At 48.5% G+C, this 23,902-nt stretch overlaps 2 protein-coding genes across 4 annotated transcripts in view; both read left to right on the forward strand.

Moving 5' to 3' along the window:
• The window catches only part of PHF12 (PHD finger protein 12), a 42,679-nt gene extending 26,821 nt beyond the window's left edge, over positions 1 to 15,858 (forward strand). For 2 of the 3 annotated variants that reach the window (XM_008147829.3, XM_054709171.1), the window contains 10 exons: positions 1,124 to 1,256; positions 3,095 to 3,259; positions 7,278 to 7,436; positions 8,043 to 8,841; positions 10,211 to 10,336; positions 10,990 to 11,133; positions 12,056 to 12,154; positions 13,104 to 13,186; positions 14,107 to 14,245; positions 14,592 to 15,858. In XM_008147829.3, the coding sequence (XP_008146051.1) occupies positions 1,124 to 1,256; positions 3,095 to 3,259; positions 7,278 to 7,436; positions 8,043 to 8,841; positions 10,211 to 10,336; positions 10,990 to 11,133; positions 12,056 to 12,154; positions 13,104 to 13,186; positions 14,107 to 14,245; positions 14,592 to 14,926 (2,182 nt within the window). In that variant the 3' untranslated portion in view covers positions 14,927 to 15,858. The remainder of the gene's footprint in view (positions 1 to 1,123; positions 1,257 to 3,094; positions 3,260 to 7,277; positions 7,437 to 8,042; positions 8,842 to 10,210; positions 10,337 to 10,989; positions 11,134 to 12,055; positions 12,155 to 13,103; positions 13,187 to 14,106; positions 14,246 to 14,591) is intronic. The other variant, XM_028154941.2, reaches the window with a different exon arrangement.
• Positions 15,859 to 19,432: 3,574 nt separating this feature from the next.
• On the forward strand, positions 19,433 to 23,868 carry DHRS13 (dehydrogenase/reductase 13). The gene is made up of 5 exons (XM_008147932.3): positions 19,433 to 19,679; positions 19,771 to 19,889; positions 21,096 to 21,219; positions 21,415 to 21,726; positions 22,641 to 23,868. The coding sequence occupies exons 1-5, from the start codon at positions 19,553 to 19,555 to the stop codon at positions 23,090 to 23,092; spliced, it is 1,134 nt and encodes a 377-aa protein (XP_008146154.2). The 5' UTR covers positions 19,433 to 19,552; the 3' UTR covers positions 23,093 to 23,868.
• Positions 23,869 to 23,902: the final 34 nt, after the last annotated feature.

Consider the following 23,902-nt stretch of genomic DNA (forward strand, 5'->3'; position numbering starts at 1 on the left):
CATATTCAGCAAATGGTGTTTTTTCTCTCTTCCATCACCTCTTTCAAACCATAGATGTTAAATGTACATAATCCATATTTTGATGATCTGAGAGCAGAGAGACTGAGTGACTAATTGATCAGAGCCTTGAATATTTTAACAAGTATTATAAACTTTAGAGGCTAAACAAGAGGAGTTGAAATTAAACTGAAGTATGAAATATTTAGACTACCTATCAGGAAGAATTCTAGCCAGCAGCGACACAAGTCCCTGGAAATAACAAGTAATTTTTAAATCGCTAAAGTTTAGTTTAAAAGTAGTACAGGTATCCCCGGTATGCATTACACTGGATGACTTCCAAAAGCCTCTAGGTTGCCCCAGTTGTAGCTTCCCTGTGACACTGGTTTTCTTCAAATAGGATCTTCTCAGTGACAGGAACCAGCTGCTACTGAAGATGGACTTGTTGTTTAGATATGTTAGAAGGACAGGATAACAGGAGGGAAAAATATGAAAATGAAATGTTCCACACCAAAAGCTATAAGGGACTAGATAATAGAGTGGCAGGACTCTGAGCCCAAACTGTGGCTCCAGTGCATCTTGAGGACCCAAGGAGTATCATGGTTACAAAACATAATTGGCATTTGCTTAAGCCCCCTCCCTTTAGTTATGCTTACATTGATACATTACAAAATCATTTTCCCAGCACAGCTCTCTCTGGTTGTCAGTTTTCCTGAGTGCTTCATGCAGAAGAAAAAGTCCTTGTTGTAGTAGATTTTAGAAAGGTTGCTAGTAGTTTTTGTTGTTGTTGTTTAATGAAGTAGTTGCTTTTTTTTTTTTAAGGAGTAGAAAGATCAAGTAGAGTTGGCTGTCTTCCCTCAATGGGTACAATGATCATTCATGCTCCGACAGCCACTTTAGCATACTCCTCATAAACATTCACTTCCTGACAAGATACAGTTCTCTTAGAAGAGAGAATAATGGAGAGCCGCGTGGTAGCCCCCAACTTCATCCATCTTTCTAATCGTGAATGTAACTGAATCATTGGGGGAGGAGGATGTGGGAGAATGTTGGTAGGATTAAGGAGGGGAGGTTGTTTTGAGTTCTTCCATCTTGCCACAGAAATGGCCTAATCTCTTTTTTGCAGGAGTTGTCGCGTGGCCCCTCTCATCCAGTGTGACTATTGCCCCCTCCTGTTCCACATGGACTGCCTTGAGCCACCACTCACTGCCATGCCCCTGGGCAGATGGATGTGTCCAAATCACATCGAACATGTGGTGGTAAGTTCAGCAGTGTCTCTTCAGTCCTCTATGGGCACAGTGGAGAGTGGACTGATTCAGTAGAAAGCATAATAAGGTCAGCTTTGTACCAGAATTCACTATAATCTCTCCGATGCTGGTTTCTGCAGACCATTCTACTCAATTCCGATTCTTTTGACATGTGTTAGCTGTGCATTTTTCCTTTTATCATAATGCCTTATTTTAGCTGCATAGACAGATTTAACCCACTAGCATTTGGTTGTTCATTAATACTTTCCTCCAGAGTGAATCAAGCAGATGTTATCGCCCTAAACTGGGGTGTATTAGATCCAACCTTATGGAAATAAATGCTCTCACAGTAGTTGCTTCCATATTTTCCTGCCTCTTGTTTTTAGAGGGGACAAAGAAAATTCTAAGATATTCTTCTATCTCAAGAATTAACTAACTGCACAGTAACTTCAGAGAATTGACATGGATATAATGCTATTCCAGACAGTCAACCATTTATTGAACACCTGATCTTCCCTAGGCTCCAAATGAGGTTCTTTCCCTTCTCTTACTTTAATTCTTGTCATAACACTTATAGGTGTTGAGTAACTAAATCGTTGAATGAATGTTGTGAGATTATTATTTCCCAGAAGTCTTGGGTACATTTTCCAGACTGCTTCCTGGGGCCAAACAGAACTGTAGTTTGCTATCTCCAAAGACGTTTAAGACATTTCCTTATAGGCACTTAGAATAGTCACTCATAGATTGATTAGGAGAGGGCTTCAGGAGGAGCAGGTCCCTCATAAGAACAGCCTTTCCAAATTAAAAAATGTTATTGCATAAGACATCACCTATCAAATGGTGACAATCATGGAATGACTGTTGGCCCTCAACATGGCAATGTGCTCCCCTCTTTACACTGAGGGAACCTCAGTTATAGACTTGCACATATGAAAGAAAATAGTTGCTTTGTCCTCTTATTTGGCTAATGCTGTTCAGAAAGATTTATCTAGAAGGAGGCTTCTCTCTGGGGCTCAGTGTGTGTATCTTGTTTTGCCTCTTACTGAACAAAAAAAAAAAAACAGCAACCATGAGCAGTTTACCCAAATAGGAATCTTAAAGAGCACCTTTCCAGCAGATGAGAAATTATTAATTGGGTGATATTTTATTAGCCACTTAGGGGTTTTTCCTCTTTTACTAATTAGGAAGCTGCCACACATTTTTTTCTTTTGAATTAAAGTGTATGGGACCAGTTGTAGAAAAGGAAATGTGACATAATTTCTGTATGCTGCTGCACAAACTACCTTTTCTCCCTTTGGCCTCTTAGAGCAGTCCAAGTTTTCTGCCTCCTATAGAACAAGACTGGGATATCCAGAGGGGTTTGCTCCCTAGTACCATGGAGGAGGAATAGGGCAGGGCACACAGGATTTGGGTGCTAATCCCAGCTGTCAGCCGAACTCCTATATAGGAAACAGTCCTGCTTCCTGAGGGAGAGGTTCTCTTGCTAGGAATGGAGTCTGGGTCTCTTGAGGGCCAAGGCCTGCATCTCCTCAGAAACTTGTACACTGAAAGAAAAAGAAACCTGTAAACTTACGGAGGGTGGTCTGAGCTGGACAGAAGACTGTCAGAGGCTGAATGTGGAAGGTCACTTCTTAGCTAATTCACTATTTCCTGCCACTCTAGGGAATAGAAACATACTAGTTGTCCCTTGTTGGACTGGGCAGGGCTGAGGGAGAAAGTCTTATGCAACACTGACAAGAGTGTTGACATACCAACCCCTGACAGACAATCCCATTTGGTCCATTTATAGTTAGTTGGGAGAGGGATGTCTTTTGAGGTTCACCACAGGAGTGTTTCTGCTTTGATTCTAGCTGAGCCAAAAGAATATGACACTGAGTAATCGGTGCCAGGTGTTTGACCGTTTCCAGGACACCATTTCACAGCACGTCGTCAAAGTGGATTTCCTGAACCGAATTCACAAGAAGCACCCTCCTAACCGCCGCGTGCTCCAGTCGGTCAAAAGAAGAAGCTTGAAGGTGAGTCCCAACCTGGTTCAGGCAGGATGGTGGTTTCTGATTGCCTCATGGGATAGACAGAGGGCCCTGGTCCCACTCCACAGATAGGGAAACTGAAGTCCCTGAGACTTGTCTGTGGTATCTGAGCAAGTAATGAATGTGGCTGTACATTTTAATACTTGAGGAGGGTGGTCAGGATTATGAATGCCAAACCCCATAGTAGGCCTTCAAACTGCAGGTCTCTAGTTCTCCTGATGATGAACACTCTTTAGTCCCTTCCACCAAATGCAGATGTGCTCTGCTATTACTGCCTCTCACCTGTCACTCAGTGCCATCTGTTGCTATTAGATGGCCCCTTTCCTAGAGCGGTCGTGAGGTGAAGGTGGGGTGATTAAGCAGAGGGCCATGTGGAAAGTGAGCGATCCCAACTGAGGAACTTACGAGGGGAAAATGTCTAAAGGAAAGTTAAATCTCTTTTCCCAGGCTGCTGTTAATATGTTAGCAATACATTTTATGTACTTAACAATTATTAAAGTGTATCCACAGAGATTGACAGAAATTTTCTGTGTTGAAGAGTATTTGGTGGTGTTGAAGCTGGTTCTCATAAACCATTCAATCCCCTCATTCATTTAACTTAGAGAGCCCAACACTATATATAAACTGATGTTTCTCTTTTGAAATAATCCCAGACTGTCATATGTATCGATAGGAACCAGCAGTTCTCAAATATGGCCACTTGGGGGCAGCCATACTATAAAATCATACCACTCCCGCCCTGGCTGATGGTGTAGCTCAGTTGGTTGTCCCATGCACTGAAAGGTTGCCGGTTCTATTCTGACAACATAGCTAGGTTTCGGGTACAGGAGGCAACTGATTGACGTTTTTCTCATACATATTCCGCCCCCCCCCCCCCTTGTCCCTCCCTTAACCTCGCTCTAAAATTAGTAAATACAGCCCTAGCCAGTTTTACTCTGTGTATAGAGCATCTGCCTGCGGACCAAAGGGTCCTGGGTTCAGTTCCAGTCAAGGGCACGTACCTCGGTTGCAGGCTTCTCCCTGGCCCGGGCCCTGGTCAGGGCTCGTGCAGGAGGCACCCAATCGATGTGTTTCTCACGTTGATGTTTCTCTGTCTTTCCCTCTCTCTTCCACTCTCTCTCAAAATCAATGGGAAAATATCCTCGGGTGAGGATTTAAAAATAATAATAAAAATAAAATTAGTAAAAACATATCCTCTGGTGAGGATTTAAAAAAAAAAATCATACCCATTTCCAGTGGGTGTCAGCACCAGCAGATGTTAATTGTTGAAAGTTGGATAACAAACTCTTAACTGTGTAAATATTTATACTTCAGTGGAAACACAAGTTTTCCAAAATTAAGTTAGGTGTTTTCAGTTGAGGGTAAGATATATTACAGGTGACAAGCCTCATATATTAGTTAAACAGATCTAGGAAAAATCTGGACTATAATTCACCATATAGGTATAGAAGAGACCCTGGCTACCAAAATGAACAGGCCAATAGGCCTTGATAAAACCCTGTCGTTTTATAATGTTCCCTTTTTAAAATGTTTTCCTATTCTTGAAGAAAATCCAAGGGCACAAATATTCTGAAAAGCATTTTGTAATTGGACAATTTGAGAGTGAAATAAGGACAGGGAGCCCTAGCTGGGTGACTCAGTTGGTTGGAGCTTCCTGCCGTACATCAAAAGGTTGCAGTTTCAGCCGAAACCGGTTTGGCTCAGTGGATAGAGCATCAGCCTGCGGACTGAAGGGTCCCGGGTTCGATTCCAGTCAAAGGCACATGCCTGGGTTGCGGGCTTGATCCCCAGTGGGGGGCTTGCAGGAGGCAGCCAATCAATGATTCTCTCTCATCGATGTTTCTGGCTCTCTTATCTCTCTCCCTTCCTCTCTGTAAAAAATCAATAAAATATATTTAAAAAAAAAAAAGGTTCCAGTTTCAATTCCATTCAGGCCACATTCCTAGCTTGTGGGCTCAATCTCTGGTTGGGGCACATACGGGAGGCTACTGATCGGTGTTTCTCTCTCTCTCTCTCTCTCTCTCTCTCTCTCTCTCTCTCTCTCTCTCTCCCTCTCTCCCTCCCTCCCTCCCTCCCTCCCTCTCTCCCTCCCTCCCTCCCTCCCTTCCTCCCTCTCTCCCCTCTCTCCCCCTCTCCCCTCTCTCCCCTCTCTCTCCTGCCCTCTCTAAAGTCAGTAAAAACATATCCTCAAATGAGGGTTTATAATAATAATAAAATAAGCCCTAGCTGGTTTGGCTCAGTGAATAGAGTGTCAGCCTGTGGACTGAAGGGTCCCGGGTTTGATTCCGGTCGAGGGCACATGCCCAGATTGTGGGCTCAATCCCCAGTAGGGGGCATGCAGAAGTCAACCAATCAATGATTTTCATCGTTGATATTTCTATCTCTCTCTCCCCCTTCATTCCTCTCTGAAATCAATAAAATAAATAAACAAAATAAAATTAAAATAACAATAAAATAAGGACAGGCAACTATTTGGGCTTTTCTTCCCTTATCCTCCCTACTCACAAAATATCTTGGTTCTCCCAAAATATTTAACAAATCTACCAGATGCTTTTACATCTCTGCCTTAGGTACTGCTTCCCTACCCTATTCCCCCTTGGTCTGCCTGGAAGTTCCTTCTTAACTGCCTTCCTATAAAATCTCTAATCCCAAGTTTCTGTCCCCCAGGTAGAAATAAGCACTCTTCTCCATGTTTTTTTGTGGTTTTTTTTTATTTTGTTTTGTTTTTTTTAATTTCTTTATTAATTAAGGTATTACATGTGTCCTTATTCCCCCATTACCCCCCAACCCCCCCCCCCCATTCATGCCCTTACCCCCCTGTTGTCTGTGTCCATTGGTTAGGCTTATATGCATGCATACAAGTCCTTTGGTTGATCTCTCCCCCTTACCCCCACCCTCCCCTACCTTCCCTTAAGTTTGACGTTCTGATCGATGATTCTCTCCTTCTCCATGTTTTGTGTGTGTGTGTTTTTAAAATATATTTTATTGATTTTTGCAGAGAGGAAGGGAGAGGGATAGAGAGTCAGAAACATCGATGAGAGAGAAACATCGATCAGCCGCCTCCTGCACACCCCCTACCGGGGATGTGCCCGCAACCAAGGTACATGCCCTTGACCGGAATCGAACCTGGGACCCTTCAGTTCGCAGGCCAACACTCTATCCACTGAGCCAAACCAGTTAGGTCCTTCTCCATGTTTTTAATAGCTACTTAGACATGCCTTTATTCTAGGATCCATTACACTGTATTATAATGTTTCTGTGTTTATCTTCCCTACTAGACTGTGAGCTCCTTGAGGGCAAGTCTTAAGTTTTGTTCATCTGGATCTCTAGGGATTGGCACAGTGCTCAGACTCAGGAGATGCTCAATAAATGTTGGTTGAATGTATGAATGATTCTTTGCTTGTGTAGCTCTTTCATTCTTATATGGTGTGATTCAGAGTGTGTCTTCTGTTTGTGCAACAAAGAGGTCTTCAATTGTTTTATGAGTCATGAATGAATGAAGAAAACTGACATTGATTGAGTGCTTATCTGGAGCCAGGCCTCATGCTGAGCATGTCTACTGTGAATGTGACCTCATTTTAACTTTTTATCTCTTCTGATATTGTTTACTTACTTTCCAAACTTGATCCTAAGCAATAAGAGCCCAGGGTACCACTCTGGAGCCCTGTTTGGTGTCAGTCTTCCACTTTTTAGACCAAAGCAGAAGGCAGTATGCAGTAATTTCTGGCTTCCTCAGTCCTTAGACCTTAATGAAGAAAAGTGGAGGGCATGCCTGCTGCTTCCAGTTTTGTGCCTTCTCAAGCTAGTGTGCATATGTGTTAGGCAAAGAGATGGTGGCATAGAGCAGCTGCTGCCCACCAAGCCACTTTATCCTCAGTGAACCCCAGAGTGGATGATGGTCCCCTGGGCATCAGCACCAAGGACAGAAGAGCACGGTCAGAGCAGAATCAACTGGTCATGTTGGCACCATCTCCCTCTCCTTCCTCCTATCTGTTCTGAACAGGTTCCTGATGCTATAAAATCTCAATACCAGTTTCCACCCCCACTCATTGCACCCGCGGCCATTCGGGATGGGGAGCTGATCTGCAATGGGATCCCTGAGGAATCACAGATGCACCTTTTGAACTCTGAGCACTTAGCCACCCAGGCAGAGCAGCAAGAGGTGAGTGAAGGCAGGGCTGGGATTCCAAATCTAATCTTCCATCCCACTGCAGCTATTATGGAAATAGCCTCAGTATCATTCCCATCCCCGTCTTCTACAACCCCACCCACCCCTACTCTCACCCCCAAGAGTTGAATATTTCAGGGAGAACCTCTGGCTCAGATCTTGAGGCAAGTAAGAGAACTACAGAGTCAACTGGTCTGCTTCTCTCCATCGGTCTCCCAATGCACTATGAGATGGGCAAAACTGTCTTATAGAAAGACCTCAGTAGACCCATAGAGAGGCTAGGTGATAGTGCTGGACACACAGCCGATGTTTAGGGTACTTGCTGAATATTGGTCACAAGGTGAGCCTTAGGGGCAAAACCAGAACGGGAATCCCAAGCTCTGCTGACCAGGGTGTTGTCTGCTGAGTGTACCAACAAGTCTTGCTTGGGAATGGAAATGGAATCCTATCAGGAGTCAAGCACACCCTTTCTGGGCATTCGCAATGGGACCTCGGAAACAGTGTTTATCAGCTCTGCTGTAGCCCTGGCCACTGTGGCAGGAAGGACCAGCGCCTCCCAGGCCTCTTACCCTCCTCTCCTCTCCTCTCCTTCCATTACAGTGGCTCTGTAGTGTTGTTGCGCTCCAGTGCAGCATATTGAAACATTTATCTGCTAAGCAGATGCCTTCGCATTGGGACTCTGAACAGACAGAGAAGGCTGATATTAAGCCTGTTATTGTGACTGACAGCTCAATCACCACCTCCCTGCAAACAGCTGACAAGGCACCTACTACACCTTCCCACTATCCCCTGTCGTGCCCCTCAGGGATTAGCACCCAGAATTCCCTGAGCTGCTCTCCACCCCACCAACCCCCAGCCCTAGAGGACATCAGCTGCAGTTCTTGTGCGGAAAAATCCAAGAAAGCCCCCTGTGGGACTGCCAACGGGCCAGTGAACACAGAGGTGAAAGCCAATGGCCCACACCTCTACAGCAGCCCCACTGATTCCACGGACCCCCGGCGACTTCCAGGCGCCAACACCCCCCTACCAGGCCTCTCACACCGGCAAGGCTGGCCCCGGCCCCTCACACCACCAGCGGCTGGGGGGCTTCAGAACCACACCGTCGGCATCATTGTGAAGACAGAGAATGCCACTGGCCCCAGCTCTTGCCCCCAGAGGAGTTTGGTTCCTGTCCCAAGCCTGCCCCCTTCCATTCCCAGCTCTTGTGCCAGCATCGAGAACACCAGCACTTTGCAAAGAAAGACTGTCCAATCACAGATAGGACCTCCGTTGACAGATTCACGGCCACTGGGCTCACCCCCAAATGCCACCCGGGTGCTCACTCCCCCCCAAGCAGCAGGAGACAGTATCTTGGCCACAGGAGCCAGCCAAAGTTTCTGCTCACCAGCGCCATCTTCAGGTAAGTGCTACTCAGCCTTAGGGTGGTTTGGAGTAATTTTATGCTCTTCCTGACAAATAAGCTTCAAAAAAACATCTGTGAATATTTCAGAGAGCTTTGATCTCTGTATTACTTGTCCTTCCCCCATTTCTGTGATGGAAGAGAAAGTACATGTTAACTTGTCTTCATCTATTCAGTGGGACTGCTTAGGCTCTAAAAGCTTAAGTAATTTCTTAAGTCAGTGGCAGGATTGGAACTACAGCCTGGGTCTCCTGATTCCACCTTCCCACTGGTCTGCCTGTTTTGTCCCATCACCCTAGAGCAGTGATGGCGAACCTATGACACGCGTGTCAGCACTGACACGCGTAGCCATTTCTGATGACACGTGGTCGCATGCCGAGGATGAAACATTTGCGAAATAATGTTTTTTTCCTCAAAGTGACACACTACCCGAGTTATGCTCAGTTTTTTGGCGAAGTTTGACACACCAAGCTCCAAAGGTTGCCCATCACTGCCCTAGAGGAAGGCAGCATGTGCTCTGAAACCATTGTGGTCAGCCTGAGGCTCTGAGTGATAGCCTCTGGTTCACGATCCACACCAGAGATTAGATTCTCGGAGCCAGGTTATTTTGAAGGAACTTCCATGTCAGGGAAAGCAGGGCTAGAAAGGAACACTGCCTTTAGAATTGCTGCAGAGTGGGATGGCCATAGAGGTAGTTCTGGCCCAAAAGCTTGCCCTCATGTCCATACTTGACCTAGTGTGGACCTGCACTCTCAGCTATCTCCAGTCAGCACTCGGGACCTCAAGGTTGCTGACCCCAGCATCTGAACCAGGTATCAGATGCTGCTGAAACCCCCTGTGGGCTCTCCTGTCTGAACTGAAGCTGGCCTCCCTAGTCAGCTGGAAGTCTTGGTAACAAGGTGTCTGTGACTTCTCTGCATGGGGCCCCTGGTCCCAAGGTGGCCCCTCTTCTCAGGCTTTTTTCCTGGCTCTTTATTTCAGTACCAACCTGGATAGATTTTGCACCTATGAGTCAGACTTCAGTAGGCAGGAGTTTTATGGGCAGGCACCACTTATTTAAATGAGTAGAGGTAGCAAGGAGGTAGTCATGGCTCAGAAAATGAGGTTACCCCACCATATTCCCCAGAGCAGTAGATTTCACTGGTTCTCAGTTCTCTGGAGCCTTCTGCATGCCTGGGTGCATTGTCGTTCCATCTGCCCTTCCTCACCACACGTTTTTAGCTCTAGGAGTTCCAGAGCCTATGGGGTGAGAATCGAGAAGGGAACATCACCTTGGGTCCGAAATCCAGACCTGTCTCTGCAGTGGGGGATTGTACCGGTGGGTTTCCCTCAGGCGACGTAAGTAACAGTCTTCCTGCTCCGTCCCCAGATGGCAAGGTCAGCCCCGGCACGTTATCCATAGGAAGCGCTTTAACCGTACCCTCTTTCCCAGCCAACTCTACTGCCATGGTGGACCTCACCAACTCACTTCGAGCATTTATGGATGTCAATGGAGGTGAGTGAATGAGCTGCTGCTCTGCCACCAGCTGCTGTGGTGAAAGTGCTGTCCCTACGCAGCATTCAGCTCATTTCAAAAGGGGGCAGAAGGGATGCCTGATCTCAGGGCTGGAGAGGGGAGTGGTGTAGGAAGGAAAGCCCCTTCTATCTCTGCCTTATGCATATACACATAATCAAAGGTGAAGAGAGAACAGAGCCAAGCTTGCCAGTGAGAAAAGAAAATCACTATAGGCAGATCACCTGGACTTGCAGAATAAAATCAGGAGGCATCTCGCTCCCAAAATCAAGGAGAAGCAGGGCAGAACTCGATCTCTGTAAACAGAGTGGTAGAAATCCAAGCTCCAATATCAGACCTCTAGGCCCTTCCCCCTGCACAGGCAAATGGTTTATCTTGCTCTGCCTTTCTAGGACCACCTTACCTAAAATCCAGCTACCCAGTGGCAGGAGGCATCTGTATAGTCTGCACTGGGGCTCTCTCACTGCAAATGGTTAGTGAGGTGCCCAGCCAAGATCCTTGTATCACTTTGTGCTATTTTTTAAAAAAGCTCTTGGCTGGATTTTAGAAATGCTGCACTATTTGCTCAGTAACCTTAGCCTACTTCTCATTCCATTTCCTCAGCTGCTTTTTTAATCTTTCTCTTTGGTTAATAGAAATCGAGATAAATATGCTGGACGAGAAGCTGATCAAGTTTCTGGCCTTGCAGAGAATACATCAGCTTTTCCCCTCCCGGGTCCAAACTTCACCGGGCAGTGTCGGGGCACATCCACTGGCTTCTGGAGGGCACCACACAGAAGGTGCGCATGCACACCTGCCACCACCACACCACGCCGTCAGACCTCTCTGTGTGAATGGCCATCTCCCCTCCATGGAAATCTCAGCTTTCAGTGTGTGCCTTTAATGGGCTTAATAAAGCACCATGGTTTTTTTTTTCTCAGAAAACATACAAAATGGCACCCACAGCTTTCAGCTCAGACTCCAGGAAGTGCACTGTAACTTTCTTTCATACATATCCACTTTGAGACTCAGAAAGCAGCTACAAGTGCCTTTGGGTGTATGTAGTGTTTTCTGTTCAAATGCTGTCAAATATTCAAGTTAGAAGAATTTCCTAAAAGGTGAGAAACAGAATAACAGTTGGGCTAGCCTCCTGGAAATCCTTCCCAAGAGGTTAACTCTGCTTAGGATACCCCTTTGAGCATTAGCTGTTAAAACTTTGGTCCCCAGACCAGCAGCAACAGCAGCATCTACGAACTTGTTAGAAATGCAGAGCTTTGGCGCCACCTTAGACCTACAAAATCATAATCTGCATTTTAACAAGATTTTAGGCAATTCATATGCACCTTAAAGTTTGAGAGATACTGGTCTGTGCCCCTTTTTGCACAACCTCCCTATAGGACCAGCTAGTTATCCCTGACAAACCAACCAGCAGCCAAGAGCTCATCAAGTGCTATCATCCTTAAGTTCTGTGACCATTGTCAAAGCTCTGGTCCTTCTTAGCCCATGTGAGGACTGCTGTGTGTGGGACAGAGAGCCTCACCCTGAAGCAGCCCAGTGTTAGACGTGAATTGGTAAAGTTGACTCTCCAGTGGGATTATATTCTTCAGGCGATGCGCCAAAGTCCAGGTTCTGTTAATGTTTGAGCCATAGGTTCTGTTGGTTTGCATTTGAGTGCCAGGTTCTGAGTTTCTGAATGACCCTATCCCTGTGTTTGTCTTGTAGTGCAAAGAAAGGAGGTACAGGCCCGAGCTGTGTTCTACCCTCTCTTAGGGTTGGGAGGAGCTGTGAACATGTGTTACCGAACCCTCTACATCGGGACAGGTGAGCCAGCTGGGAGGTGCTGAGTCTGGTCAGCCCTAAAGACTAACACTCTTACCCTCAAAGGCTAGAAAGGGGCAGATGGTTTTAACTTGATGGATGTCCCAACCAGAGGGGCTAAGAAAGGAGACCATCAGCTGCTTGTCTTCCCTGTTCTCAGGCCCTTTTGCTTTGTGCCCAGTGTGACATCAGGAGAGGTAAAAGTTCTGACTGCTGCTCAGTGAGGCATTTAAACACTGCAAGAAAATACCCAAGGAGAGAGCAAATGCTTTCTCCCTGGAGTTCTTGGGAAAAGTTATGGGGCTCAGATATACCTGAGCTTTAGTTAGCCCTCTATCTTGTACAGAGGTACAGACAGATTAGCCCCCAGCCTAGACATTTCCCTTCTTTCTGATATATGATTTATAGGTCCTGCACCCCATGTTGTGTTCTCATGAAGACATCCCATCCTCGCCCTAACCAGTTTGGCTCAGTGGATAGAACGTTGGCCCGTGGACTGACGCTCCAGTCAAGGGCACATGCCCAGGGTTGTGGGCTCAGTCCTCAGTAGGGGGCATGCAGGAGGCAGCCAATCAATGATTCTCTCTCCTCATTGATGTTTCTATCTCTCCCTCTTCCTTTCTCTCTGAAATCAATAAAAAATATACTTAAAAAAATGAAAAGAAAATATTGCATCCTCTTCAGTAGCTCACTGTACCCATCTGGGCAGCAGCCATATGTTCTAAAGCAGATCAGCTGGCAAAGACAACTGTTCTTTAGCAAGATGTTGAAAAGACATCAGCTTTAGTTTAAAAATACAAGGAGGGAGCCCTGAGCTACCTGTCCCTCAGGGTCTCCTAGTGCCTGCCCAGAAGCTAACGCCCTCCCCGCATCACCACCACCACCTTCCCCACACATGCACCTAACAATTTGTTCTCTGCCCGCCTTTTCCTCTATTCATGTCACCTTGCAGGAGCTGACATGGATGTGTGCCTTACAAACTATGGTCACTGTAACTACGTGTCCGGGAAACACGCCTGCATATTCTACGATGAGGTGAGGGGTGTTGATGGGGTAGGAGGGAGCTCTCCCCACCTGAGGCCTCTCCCAGACACTGAGTTTTTGTTCAGTGGCCTGGGTGAGAAGAAGGGGATTGGGAGTCTCCTCCTTTTCCCTCCCCATCATCTGGGGAGGAGAAGAGTCTTGGTGTGAAAAGGGCATTCTACCATGGCCATCTGCTCCCCAGGAGCAGGGCTACCATATCTCCTAAGGTTGATCACAGGCTCAGCTGAAGTGGGGGGAGGGGTGGGGCTAAGCAGGGAAAGGGAATAGTATAGAAAGAAGCCAAGCCCTCTTAATGCAACCCTGTGAGTTTCATCATCTCATATGCCCGTGATTTCAACAGGAGCCAGTGCTGAGGAGGCAGAAAAAAGGAGTGAGGAGAGGGAGGGTCTAAGAAGGAAAGCTTCCCTAAAGGGGTGAATCTTTTTGTTTATGTTTATATGTTTTTTGTTTTTTATTTCGAGAGTATATTAAAGCTGGGGACAGTGAAACAAGGAAGGGCTTAAGACAGAAGAAGCTACAGGAGAGAGCCTAGGCGAATCTGCTTCGGCTCTGGAAAGTCAGAGAAAAGGGGCCATTAGAGATAGGTTCAGGGGGTTAGTCTGGGACTAACTGACACTGCCCATTGCGCCCCTGGTTGCAGGTCTCGTGGGGTCCCTTAGAGTTTAGGAGATGCATGCCTGTGGGAGAAGGAGAGGGGAGAGGGAAAGGCAGGAGCTTGCTCCTGGGAGGGAGAGCACACAGGAGGTGAATTTTGAGCCCCAATCAAAAAGTACAGGGAAGAGGGGCACGATTGGGAAAGAAAGAGAGCTCCCCAGGTAGAGCAGCACAGCCTTCTCCATATGTCCTCTCTCCCCTTAGCCCCAGGCCCCACGCAGCAGACCACACATCTTATCTTCCCTCCTCCTCCTCAGAATACCAAACATTATGAGCTGTTAAACTACAGTGAGCACGGGACAACGGTGGACAATGTGCTGTATTCATGTGACTTCTCTGAGAAGACCCCGCCAACCCCCCCAAGCAGTATTGTTGCCAAAGTGCAGAGTGTCATCAGTAAGTTGGAGCAGAGGCCTGTGGCCATGAAGCCTGCCATTTTTGGACACTTTCTAAGGCTCTGTCATGGTGGCTCAGGCTTGCTGCCAGTGATGTGCTGTCTCTTGCCTTCCGGGTTGCATTGGCCACGTGTTTACTCCTGGGCCCAGGGAGGGCCACGGAGAACCAAGTGCTGTGCACCCACTTATGTGTACAGCACTTCAGACTTGACCAGTCCTTTCTGAGCACCCCTCGCCCCAGTTATGCAGCATTTAAAATGGGGAGGTACAGAGGTCCATCTGGCAAACAGCCCAGGTGGTTGGACTGCTCACTGTTCCTCTCCAGTGACCATCCCCTTTCTCCCCAGGGCGTCGCCGGCACCAGAAACAGGATGAAGAGCCAAGTGAGGAGGCACCCATGATGAGTTCCCAGGCCCAGGGGCCACAACGGAGACCCTGCAACTGCAAAGCCAGCAGCTCGAGCTTGATTGGGGGCAGTGGGGCCGGCTGGGAAGGCACGGCCTTGCTGCACCATGGCAGCTACATCAAGCTGGGGTGTCTGCAGTTTGTCTTCAGCATCACTGAGTTTGCGACCAAACAGCCCAAAGGCGATGCCAGTCTGTTGCAAGATGGGGTCTTGGCCGAGAAGCTCTCTCTCAAGCCCCACCAGGGCCCTGTGTTGCGCTCCAACTCCGTTCCCTAGGACTGGTGGCTGCCCCATCACCCGCCTCACCCACCCCAAGACTCCTGCAATGCAAAAATGTTCACAAACCAAGCCCGGGTTTTTTCTATACTCCACCAGAAACCCTTCAACTACAATCTTTGCATGACATGAAGAAAACCTTTTGACTGTTTTTTAAAATCCTTTTTCTTTTCTCAAGTTCTAGGGGGCATTTGCACATATATTTGTACTCAACATTTCATGGAAAAGCGGCAGACCCGAGCTGAGGAACAGCGTGGGCAGGGAGGGGAAGGCCAATGGTCTGGACACTTCCTCCAACACAAAACCGTTCCCCACCCACCTGCTCCCTCCCCCTCGCCCGCCGTTGTAAAATAATCAGAAACTTGTTCTATTTTGTGGCAGTGACAATAGTTTTATATTAAAAGAAAAAATACAGTTTTCATACAGCAAAATCTATACAATATCATTGTTTTATTTAATATAAAGATCGCTACCCACCCTCCTTCCATGGTTCCCACCCTCCAAGTTATTTTCCCTTTCTGCAGCGGTTGCACTACAGGTAGCTACTGTGTATTATGGACAAATGAGAAATGAATCCTTTTTCTGGCTGTCCATCTATTTTATTTCGAATAAGGAAAAGTGTATTTGGATTTTGTGTAAATACATCTAGTGATGACATTTTTTCAATGTTTTTAAAAACTGTGTACAGTACTACATGTGGTAGAGCGTTTTCTTCAAATTGTCTATTGTAGCAAAAACGTTTTTTGTCGTAAACCTGTTTTGTCTCCTTTTTTTGTTCTCTTGCCACTTCTCTCCTCTTCCTCCCACCCTTGGCTCCCTCCTCTTCTCCTACCCCACAACTAGTACCAATGTACATAGTAATTGTAATGTTTTAGACTTTACAGAAACTTTCCTGTATTCTGTATATAAAAAAACAAAAATACTTCAAATTATGTTTTCTGCCTGTCTGTCCTACCTGTCATCATACTTGGAAGGGACCCTTCCTGAGATCTTGGTCCCACAGTCTCATTGAACAAGTCACATTCCCCAAGGGAAATCAGGAGAGGGGAGGTGTTGTAGGAAAGTGAGCCTACGGTGCACGGGGAGCGGAAATGGAAGCGTAGGTAGGGGTGCATCTGCTAAGGGGAGCTGTTGTATGACTTTGTGGGTGACTCAGAGTTTAGAGGGTTTGATTATTTGACATGATCAAATTCTGCAAGATTCTAAGAATGTTCAGGCCCCTGCTCCTATTGGCTCCAAAACCAAGGCATTAAAACAAGCTGGCATGAGTGAGACCTCTGCATTCTGGTTTAGAAGCTTTAATCTAGAGAGTTGAGGCTGCCTTTATTTCCAATTATTTGCTATTATGCTTTATTCATCTATTCTGGGAGGTCATAACACCTGGTTTTGTCCTTTCCCTGGCACCTTAGCTGGCCATGGAGCAAGTCAAGTACCACTTGACCCTCTGTGCCTAAATCTTGGTCTAGCTCACTTACTATGAGCAGTTAAAGCAGATGTGGCCCCTGTGTCTTAGAATGGAGTGTGAAGCAGTTTGTTGATTCAAACGTCTCTGGGGAAACATGAAAAATGAGAAGTCCAGTCTCTAACCCCAGCTGTGCCACAGTTTATATGACTGCATTCACTACTTCTCCACAGCAGCAATTCCTCAGAAGACAACATCTAGTGCATTACCTTAATTCTAAGGCCCTGAGCCCTCTTATTAAACCAAATTCCATCCTTTCCTCTTTGAAGGCCTTTCATGAGAAACTTTATCAGGAAGTTTTTCCTAAAGACAGTCTCCCAGCCCTGGCCAGATGGCTCCGTTGGTTAGAGCATTGTCCTGATACATCAAGATTGCAGGTTTGATCCCAGGTCAAGGAACATACAAGAATCAACCAACGAATGCATAAATAAATGGGACAACAAACCAGTGTTTCTCTACCTCCCTCTGTCTCTCTCTAAGAAGTCAATAAATAGCCTGGCCAGCATGGCTCAGTGGTTGAGTGTCAACCTATAAACCAGGAGATCACAGTCCAATTCCTGGTCAGGGCACATGCCAGTGTTGTGGGCTTGATCCCCAGTATGGGGCATGTAGGAGGCAGCCAATTAATGATTCTCATCATTGATGTTTCTATCTCTCCCTCTGAAATCAATCAAAATATATGAAAAAGGAAAGTCAATAAATTAAATTAAAGACAGTCTCTGACTCAGCTGAAGAGCATCTATGTGTCTGTCCCAACACTATTCAAGTTAGGTGGCCTGTTGGCCTGTCAGGATCTTGCTTTTGGGATGGAGAAGGCACTTGTGTCCTTAATAGTCCATCCCCAGAAATGGAGCAGACTGAATTCTTCGGGGGGGAAGGGGGAGGGTGTGGGAAGAGATTGGACAAAGATCTGATATGCATGTATGTAGTACCTATGGACGCGGACAGTGGGGTGGCGAGGGCCTGGGGTGTGGTGGGAACCGGGTGGAGGGGAGCTATGGGGGGAAAAAAGAGGGACATCTGTAATCTGAACAATAAAGATTTAGAAGATATATATTCCATCCCCAGCCTCATCCCACGGCATCTACAATTGAACGTGAATCCACAGTGCGGCTAAATAGGAAACTTGCCTGAATCTGAGGTCTGTCCCAGGCTTCCACCTACCTGTCTAGCTTTGCCCCTGCCCTAATGGGCCTCCTGAGCTCCCCAAGGACAGAAACGTACCTTGTTCAACTCCATCTTTCCAAGGCTAACCATGCTGCTGGCACACCCTAAGTGCCAAACAATGGATACTAAATTGTACTGGATTTCTCAGGCAAGGTCCTTTCTTCTGGCAAGTCACCTGGCCAGGAGTACCCTTACCCTTGCCTCCCTAGCTGTTCCCACCCATCTTGCCGTCAAAGTCACTTCTTCCATTGGGTGATGGAGTTTCTTTACCCATTTCTACCACCTGTGAGAACCATTCTATGGAGAATTTCCTCCTGGAAGTCAGATAAATATTACACTCTTTCTCTTCCTACTTCCCTTCAGAATTGGAGGGGGTGGGGAGCAGAGAGAGAAAGATATAGACAGCTAAGGAAAGTGAATCCTGACAGCCCTTAACTGATGTGCCATGCGGAACACCGTATCACCTCCTTTGCCTTCTATGGGAAGAATCCGAGGAGCTGAGGATGGGTTATGAGGATATGAATGGAAGGATTTGTTTATGGAGGATAAGGTATCCAGGATGGAACTTGCTTTCAGATATGAGTATTCATGTACGAAGGCCTCTTCAGAGGGAACGACTCTTACAGCCACCCAGAGGGCTCACACACACCCTGTTAGCCTTCCGGCAAGCCTTCAGTTATAGGGCACCACACAAAGGACAGGTACATTAGATAGTCATTCAAGCGCGCGCACACACACACACACACACACACACACAGACTACAGATGCATGCACATGCCTGGAGGCGCTCTCAGCAACATGGACACAAACACATAAAAGATGCACACACAAAGGATCGAGCCCTGGCCGGGTAGCTCAGTTGGTTAGAACGTGGCACCCATATGCCAAGGACATGGGTTCCATCACTGGTCAGAGGGGAGTCAACCAATGAGTACATGAATGAGTGGAACAACAAATTGATGTTTTTCTCCCTCCCTCTCCTTCTAAAAGGAGGGCGGCCCTGGCAGGCTAGGCTCAGTGAATAGAGTGTAGGCCCACGGACTGAAGAATCCTGGGTTGGATTCCAGTCAAGGACACATACCTTGTTTGCAGGCTCCATTCCTGTCCCTGGTGGGAGTGTTTGGGGGAGGCAACCAATTGATGTGTCTCTGTCACATCTATGTTTCTCTCTGTGTCTCTCCCCTCCCTTCCACTCTCTAAAAAAGTCAATGGATCTATCTTTTTTTTTTTTGTTCAAGTTTATAAACTTGAACAAAAAGATAGATACAGAGACAGTAAAGCATCAAACAGACTGTCAAATTACAGCAGGAAGGTTAGGGAGAGGTGGGGGAGATAAGAGATCAATCAAAGGACTTGTATGCATGCATATAAGCATAACAAATGGATGCAAAACTCTGGGGGGTGAGGGCATATATGGGAGTGGGGTGGGGGGTGGCAATGGTAAGATATGTACACACATAATACCTTAATAAAAAAAATGGGGAAAAAAAGTCAATGGAAAAAAAACAAATAAAATAGAAAAATTAACATAAATAATAAATAAAAGGAAGTGGGGGGGAGGGATCACAGAGGATCCAGAGGCACAACCTGAATGAAGAGTGTTCCCAGAGCCCATGGGTACATTATAAAGCCAGAAAATTCATTCACACACGGTATGTGGCTGCATGTACAGACCTAGAGGGCACCCACACACGCATCTAGAACGAGTTCACGCAGGCACACACCTAGAGGGCGCTCCCAGGGCCCAAATGTACACACGCACCTTGGTGTGCACACAAACACACTTCCAGAGGACACAGACGCATGCCTAGGGGGCGCTCGCAGGGCCCACGCACGCACACACCCCTGCCCTGCCCGCCGCCAGTCCTCCCCTCCACCTCCGCCTTCCGGAGATCCTCGCGGCGCCCTTCCAAGCCAGTGCGGGGCTGGTCGGCAGCTGCCAGGCGGCGATCCAGGGCGGCACGGGCCTGGGCGGGAGCCCGAGGGCGCGGCCGGCATGGAGGCGCTGCTGCTGGGCGCGGGATTGCTGCTGGGCGCCTACGTGCTTGTCTACTACAACCTGGTGAAGGCCCCGCCCTGCGGCGGCGGCGTGAGCCTGCGGGGCCGCACCGCAGTGGTAACGGGTGAGTGCGGGCGGGCGGGTGGCGAGGGGCCGGGGCGGCAGGGGGCGATGGCCCGCCTGGGCTCAGCTGGGCTCCCGCCCGCCCTCCGCAGGCGCCAACAGCGGCATCGGGAAGATGACGGCCCTGGAGCTGGCGCGCCGAGGAGCTCGTGTGGTGCTGGCCTGCCGGAGCCGGGAGCGCGGAGAGGCGGCGGCCTTTGACCTTCGCCAGGTGCGGGAAGGCAGGGGTGGGTGGGGCGGCGAACAGAGGACCGAGACTTCGGGAGACAGTGGGGTGAGCAGAGTGGCTCCGGGGGATCCAGTCCCGAGAGGAGAGTTCGGCTCAGTTCTTTACGTGCAAAGAGGGAGCGGAGCGCACAGGTGCTCTGGTCACACCGGGAAGGGGCACAGACCCAAGCTGGGGAGTGGACTTCCTGAAGTAATTGCTGATTTAAGACGTTTAAGGACTAGCGGAAGTTACATTAATGAAAAACAGTAGGGAAGGGAACTGCATATGCAAAGGCCCTGAGGCAAGAAAACGGATCTAATTTAAGAAACGGGAGGGGGGGGGTAGGGGGAAGGGAATGAGGCTGGAGCATGGGGAAGTACGGAAGAAAGAAGCAAAATGAAGGGGTCAGGGCCAGGTTTAGGAGGCCCTTATAGACCTTATTGAGGGGCTCAGATTTTATAGGATGGGCAGTAGAGATCCAATGAAGGGCCCTCAGCAGGCACCGACCTTTGGTGTCCGTGTAATGCCTAGACTGGAGGGGGCAAGAGGTTTGAAAGGAGACCAATAGGAAGTCCACTGTAGATTTTAGGGTAAGGTAGAGGGGACAATAATAATAACACAGTAATAGCAAGTACCCACATTGTGCTGTGTGCCAGGGACTATTCTAAGTATTTTACATATATTAACTCATTTAATCCTCACAACTCTATGATATAGGCACTATTATTCTTCCCAGTTCACAGTGAGAGAACTGAGACACAGAGAGATTATCTTGCCCAAGGTCACACTTGAGTAAAAAGCATAGTCAAGATTTACATCGTGCCCTGGCCAGTTGCTCAGTGGTTAGAGCGTCGGCCCGTGGTTTCGATTCCTGGTCAAGGGTATGTGCCTCAGTTGCAGGTTCAATCCTGGTCGGGGCAAGCAGGAGGCAGTGAATCGATGTGTCTCTCTTGCATCAAGGTTTCTCTCTCTCTCCCTCTCACCCCTCCCTTCCACTCTCTCTAAAAATCAATGGAAAAAATATCCTCACCTCTTGGGTGAGGATTTTTTAAAAATTACATCCAGAGTCTACACTCTTATTCATATTACTCTAATGCATAGGGGCAGATCTTAGTAATAGTAGGAGGTAGGCTCTCAGAATTTGGTGTCTGGGGATAGGGGAGAGGAGAGAGGTATCTGGTAACAAGCCCAGCCCTTGCCGCTCCACAGGAGAGTGGGAACAATGAAGTCATCTTCATGGCCTTGGACTTGGCCAGTCTGGCCTCAGTGCGGGCCTTTGCTACTGCCTTCCTGAGGTCTGAGCCACGGCTGGACATCCTCATCCACAATGCTGGTGAGATGCAGGCCCTAAGGGGGACGGAGGGTGCAGGGGGGTTGTTGGAGGGGCAGCCATCCCTTCCAGCCAGGCATTGCTGGGGGTCAGTGGATATGTGGGAAGGATGTCCCCTACCACCATCTCACAGATGGGGCCACCAAGGCCTATGGGAATCACTCCAGAGCAATTGCTCACACCTAGTCCCTGCCCCAGGGATCAGTTCCTGCGGACAGACCCGTGAGCCCTTTAACCTGCTTCTGCGAGTAAACCACATCGGCCCCTTCCTGCTGACACACCTGCTGCTGCCCCGGCTGAAGACATGCACCCCTAGCCGCGTGGTGGTGGTAGCCTCAGCTGCCCACCGGCGAGGGCGCCTTGACTTCACACGCCTGGACCGCCCGGTGGTGGGCTGGCAGCAGGAGCTGCGAGCATATGCCGACAGTAAGCTGGCCAATGTATTGTTTGCCAGGGAGCTCGCCACGCAGCTTGAGGGCACTGGCGTCACCTGCTATGCAGCTCACCCAGGTGAGGCCTGGCTCTTTGGCTGTTTTGATTCCCTCTCCCCATCCCTGCCCCATCCTCGCTCCCCCAGCCTCTCCCTGAGCTACAGGATCTCAGAGCAGGAAGGAAGCATGGTCCAAGGAGAGACCTGTTCTTTGCTGATCTTGAAACCAGGCTCTTTTTGTCTGTGTTCTTGCTCTCCTACCACAAGGTTGGATGCCGACTACTGGGTAGGGTATGGCCATGGAGAAGGCCCAGGTTCTCACCCCAGGGAGCCATCTATATGACTGAACTGATTATAACATGATGATAATAGCTAATGATCATTCTTTCAAGAAGCATTTACTGAGTACCTACCATGTGCCAGGCATTAATCTGAATGAGTTAACTGGTAAATAAGACCTACCCCTGCCTTTAGGGAGCAGGTTCCTGGAGAACAAAATCCGCCCTACCCACATTACCATACTGCACTCTAGACAGTCATTGCCCGTGGCTAATTAGTAATTACAATCATGACAATAATAATCACAACTAGTAATTATAACAGTGAAAATAATAATAATCACAACTAATCTTTATCAAGCCTTGATTACACTCCATATCTCTGGTGTCCAAAAGTGTGGCTGGTCTACCACAGGTGTTAATACATGTCTGCTGGTTACACAAAGGAAGGTGGAGACAGAATTGGACCTCACAGGGGACACGACATGAGCTAAATCTGGGGGATGGGGATGTACAAGAAGTTTGGATGGAGGAGAGGTGTGTTGTTGGAAATGCGTGAGGTCACCTTGTAAGGGCCCTGAATGCCCAGTAAATACTACCCTGGTTTCCCTGGAACTGGAGTCTGTTCCCCACTCCCTTCTAGCCCTTTTCTCACAGCTCTGACCCTGGGCCCTCACCCACTGTACTCCCCACTCCTTCCTTTCTCCTGTTCACAGGGCCTGTGAACTCAGATCTGTTCCTGCGTCATGTTCCTGGATGGCTGCGCCCACTTTTGCACCCACTGGCCTGGCTGGTGCTCCGGACACCAGGAGGGGGTGCCCAGACGCCCCTGTACTGCGCTCTACAGGAGGGCATTGAGCCCCTCAGTGGAAGATACTTTGCCAACTGCCATGTGGAGGAGGTGCCTCCAGCTGCCAGAGACGACCGGGCAGCTCACCGGCTGTGGGAGGCCAGCAAAAGGCTGGCAGGGCTTGGACGGGGAGAGGATGCCGAATCTGATGAAGACCCCCACCCTCAGGACTCAGGGACCCCATCTTCTCTGAGCAGCCCCCACCCTGAGGAGCCCCCAGTTTCTGAACCCTATCCCAGCCCTCAGAGCTCACCAGACTTGTCTGAGGTCACACACCGAATTTGGGTTAAAGCTGAACCTGAGCCCCAAGCCTCTTAATCCCCCAGCTGGGATGCTTGCTATGGCACTTGGTGGCCCTGAAACACCTTAGCTGTGTGCCGGTCCACGGCCTGGCCATGGAGGAGTTTGCAGTTTTTACCTCCATGGTTACTTTCTGGGGCGTCAAGGTATGATCTGGACAGCTCTTTTCCTAGTGGAAGGAAATATAGGTGATTCTTTCTTCCTGAGAATGACAGTTAGCCAAGTTTGAGAAGCTGTGTGTGTGTGTGTGTGTGTGTGTGTGTGTGTGTGTGTGTGTGTGTAGTGTGCCAGACACTGCTTCTCAGGAATTTGAATGTCTTATTTGTAAGGTCCACCCTCAGTGACGCTGAGCAGCTCTGGGTGAAGGCCAGGGAATTTGTCACTTGATGTTCTGCCAATATTGGGAATTACTGAACTGGTGGCCACCACGTAGCTAGATGGTCGAATTATCCCCGTTTTACAGAAACAAGGTTAGGCAGCAGGGGTAAGGGACTCGCCCAAGGTCTCACAGCTGGGAAGAGTAGGGACTAAGACTTGAACCCAGGCCTGGCTCCAGGGCCAGCTGCTGTGAGGTGGATGCTGGAGCGGTGAGGCAGGGCAGGGCAGGGCGGTTGTTATCTGGGCGCCTCGTGGGAGCAGAGGGACGCTTTCCGGGTGCGTTAGGGCTGGGCCCCGCCACCCCGACCCGCGTGCAATAAAGCGCGTTGCCTACCCAGGCTGAGCGCCTCGCCGCCGCTCCCCGAGCCGGCCCCGCCCTCCGCCGCCCCACTTCCGGCGGGGCCGCGGCCGCGGAGGGGCGCTGGCGGGCTGGGGGCGGCGCGATTGGCT

This window comes from Eptesicus fuscus, chromosome 20, assembly GCF_027574615.1.
Source record: "Eptesicus fuscus isolate TK198812 chromosome 20, DD_ASM_mEF_20220401, whole genome shotgun sequence".
In the NCBI taxonomy this organism is placed as follows: Eukaryota; Metazoa; Chordata; class Mammalia; order Chiroptera; family Vespertilionidae; genus Eptesicus; species Eptesicus fuscus.

Bases quoted from the DNA above. Each gene is read 5' to 3' on its own strand.
- DHRS13 (XM_008147932.3), top strand. From the start codon at position 19,553: ATGGAGGCGCTGCTGCTGGGCGCGGGATTGCTGCTGGGCGCCTACGTG. The intron at 19,680-19,770 runs GTGAGTGCGGGC...CGCCCTCCGCAG, and splicing joins CCGCACCGCAGTGGTAACGG to GCGCCAACAGCGGCATCGGG. The intron at 21,220-21,414 runs GTGAGATGCAGG...TCCCTGCCCCAG, and splicing joins CATCCTCATCCACAATGCTG to GGATCAGTTCCTGCGGACAG.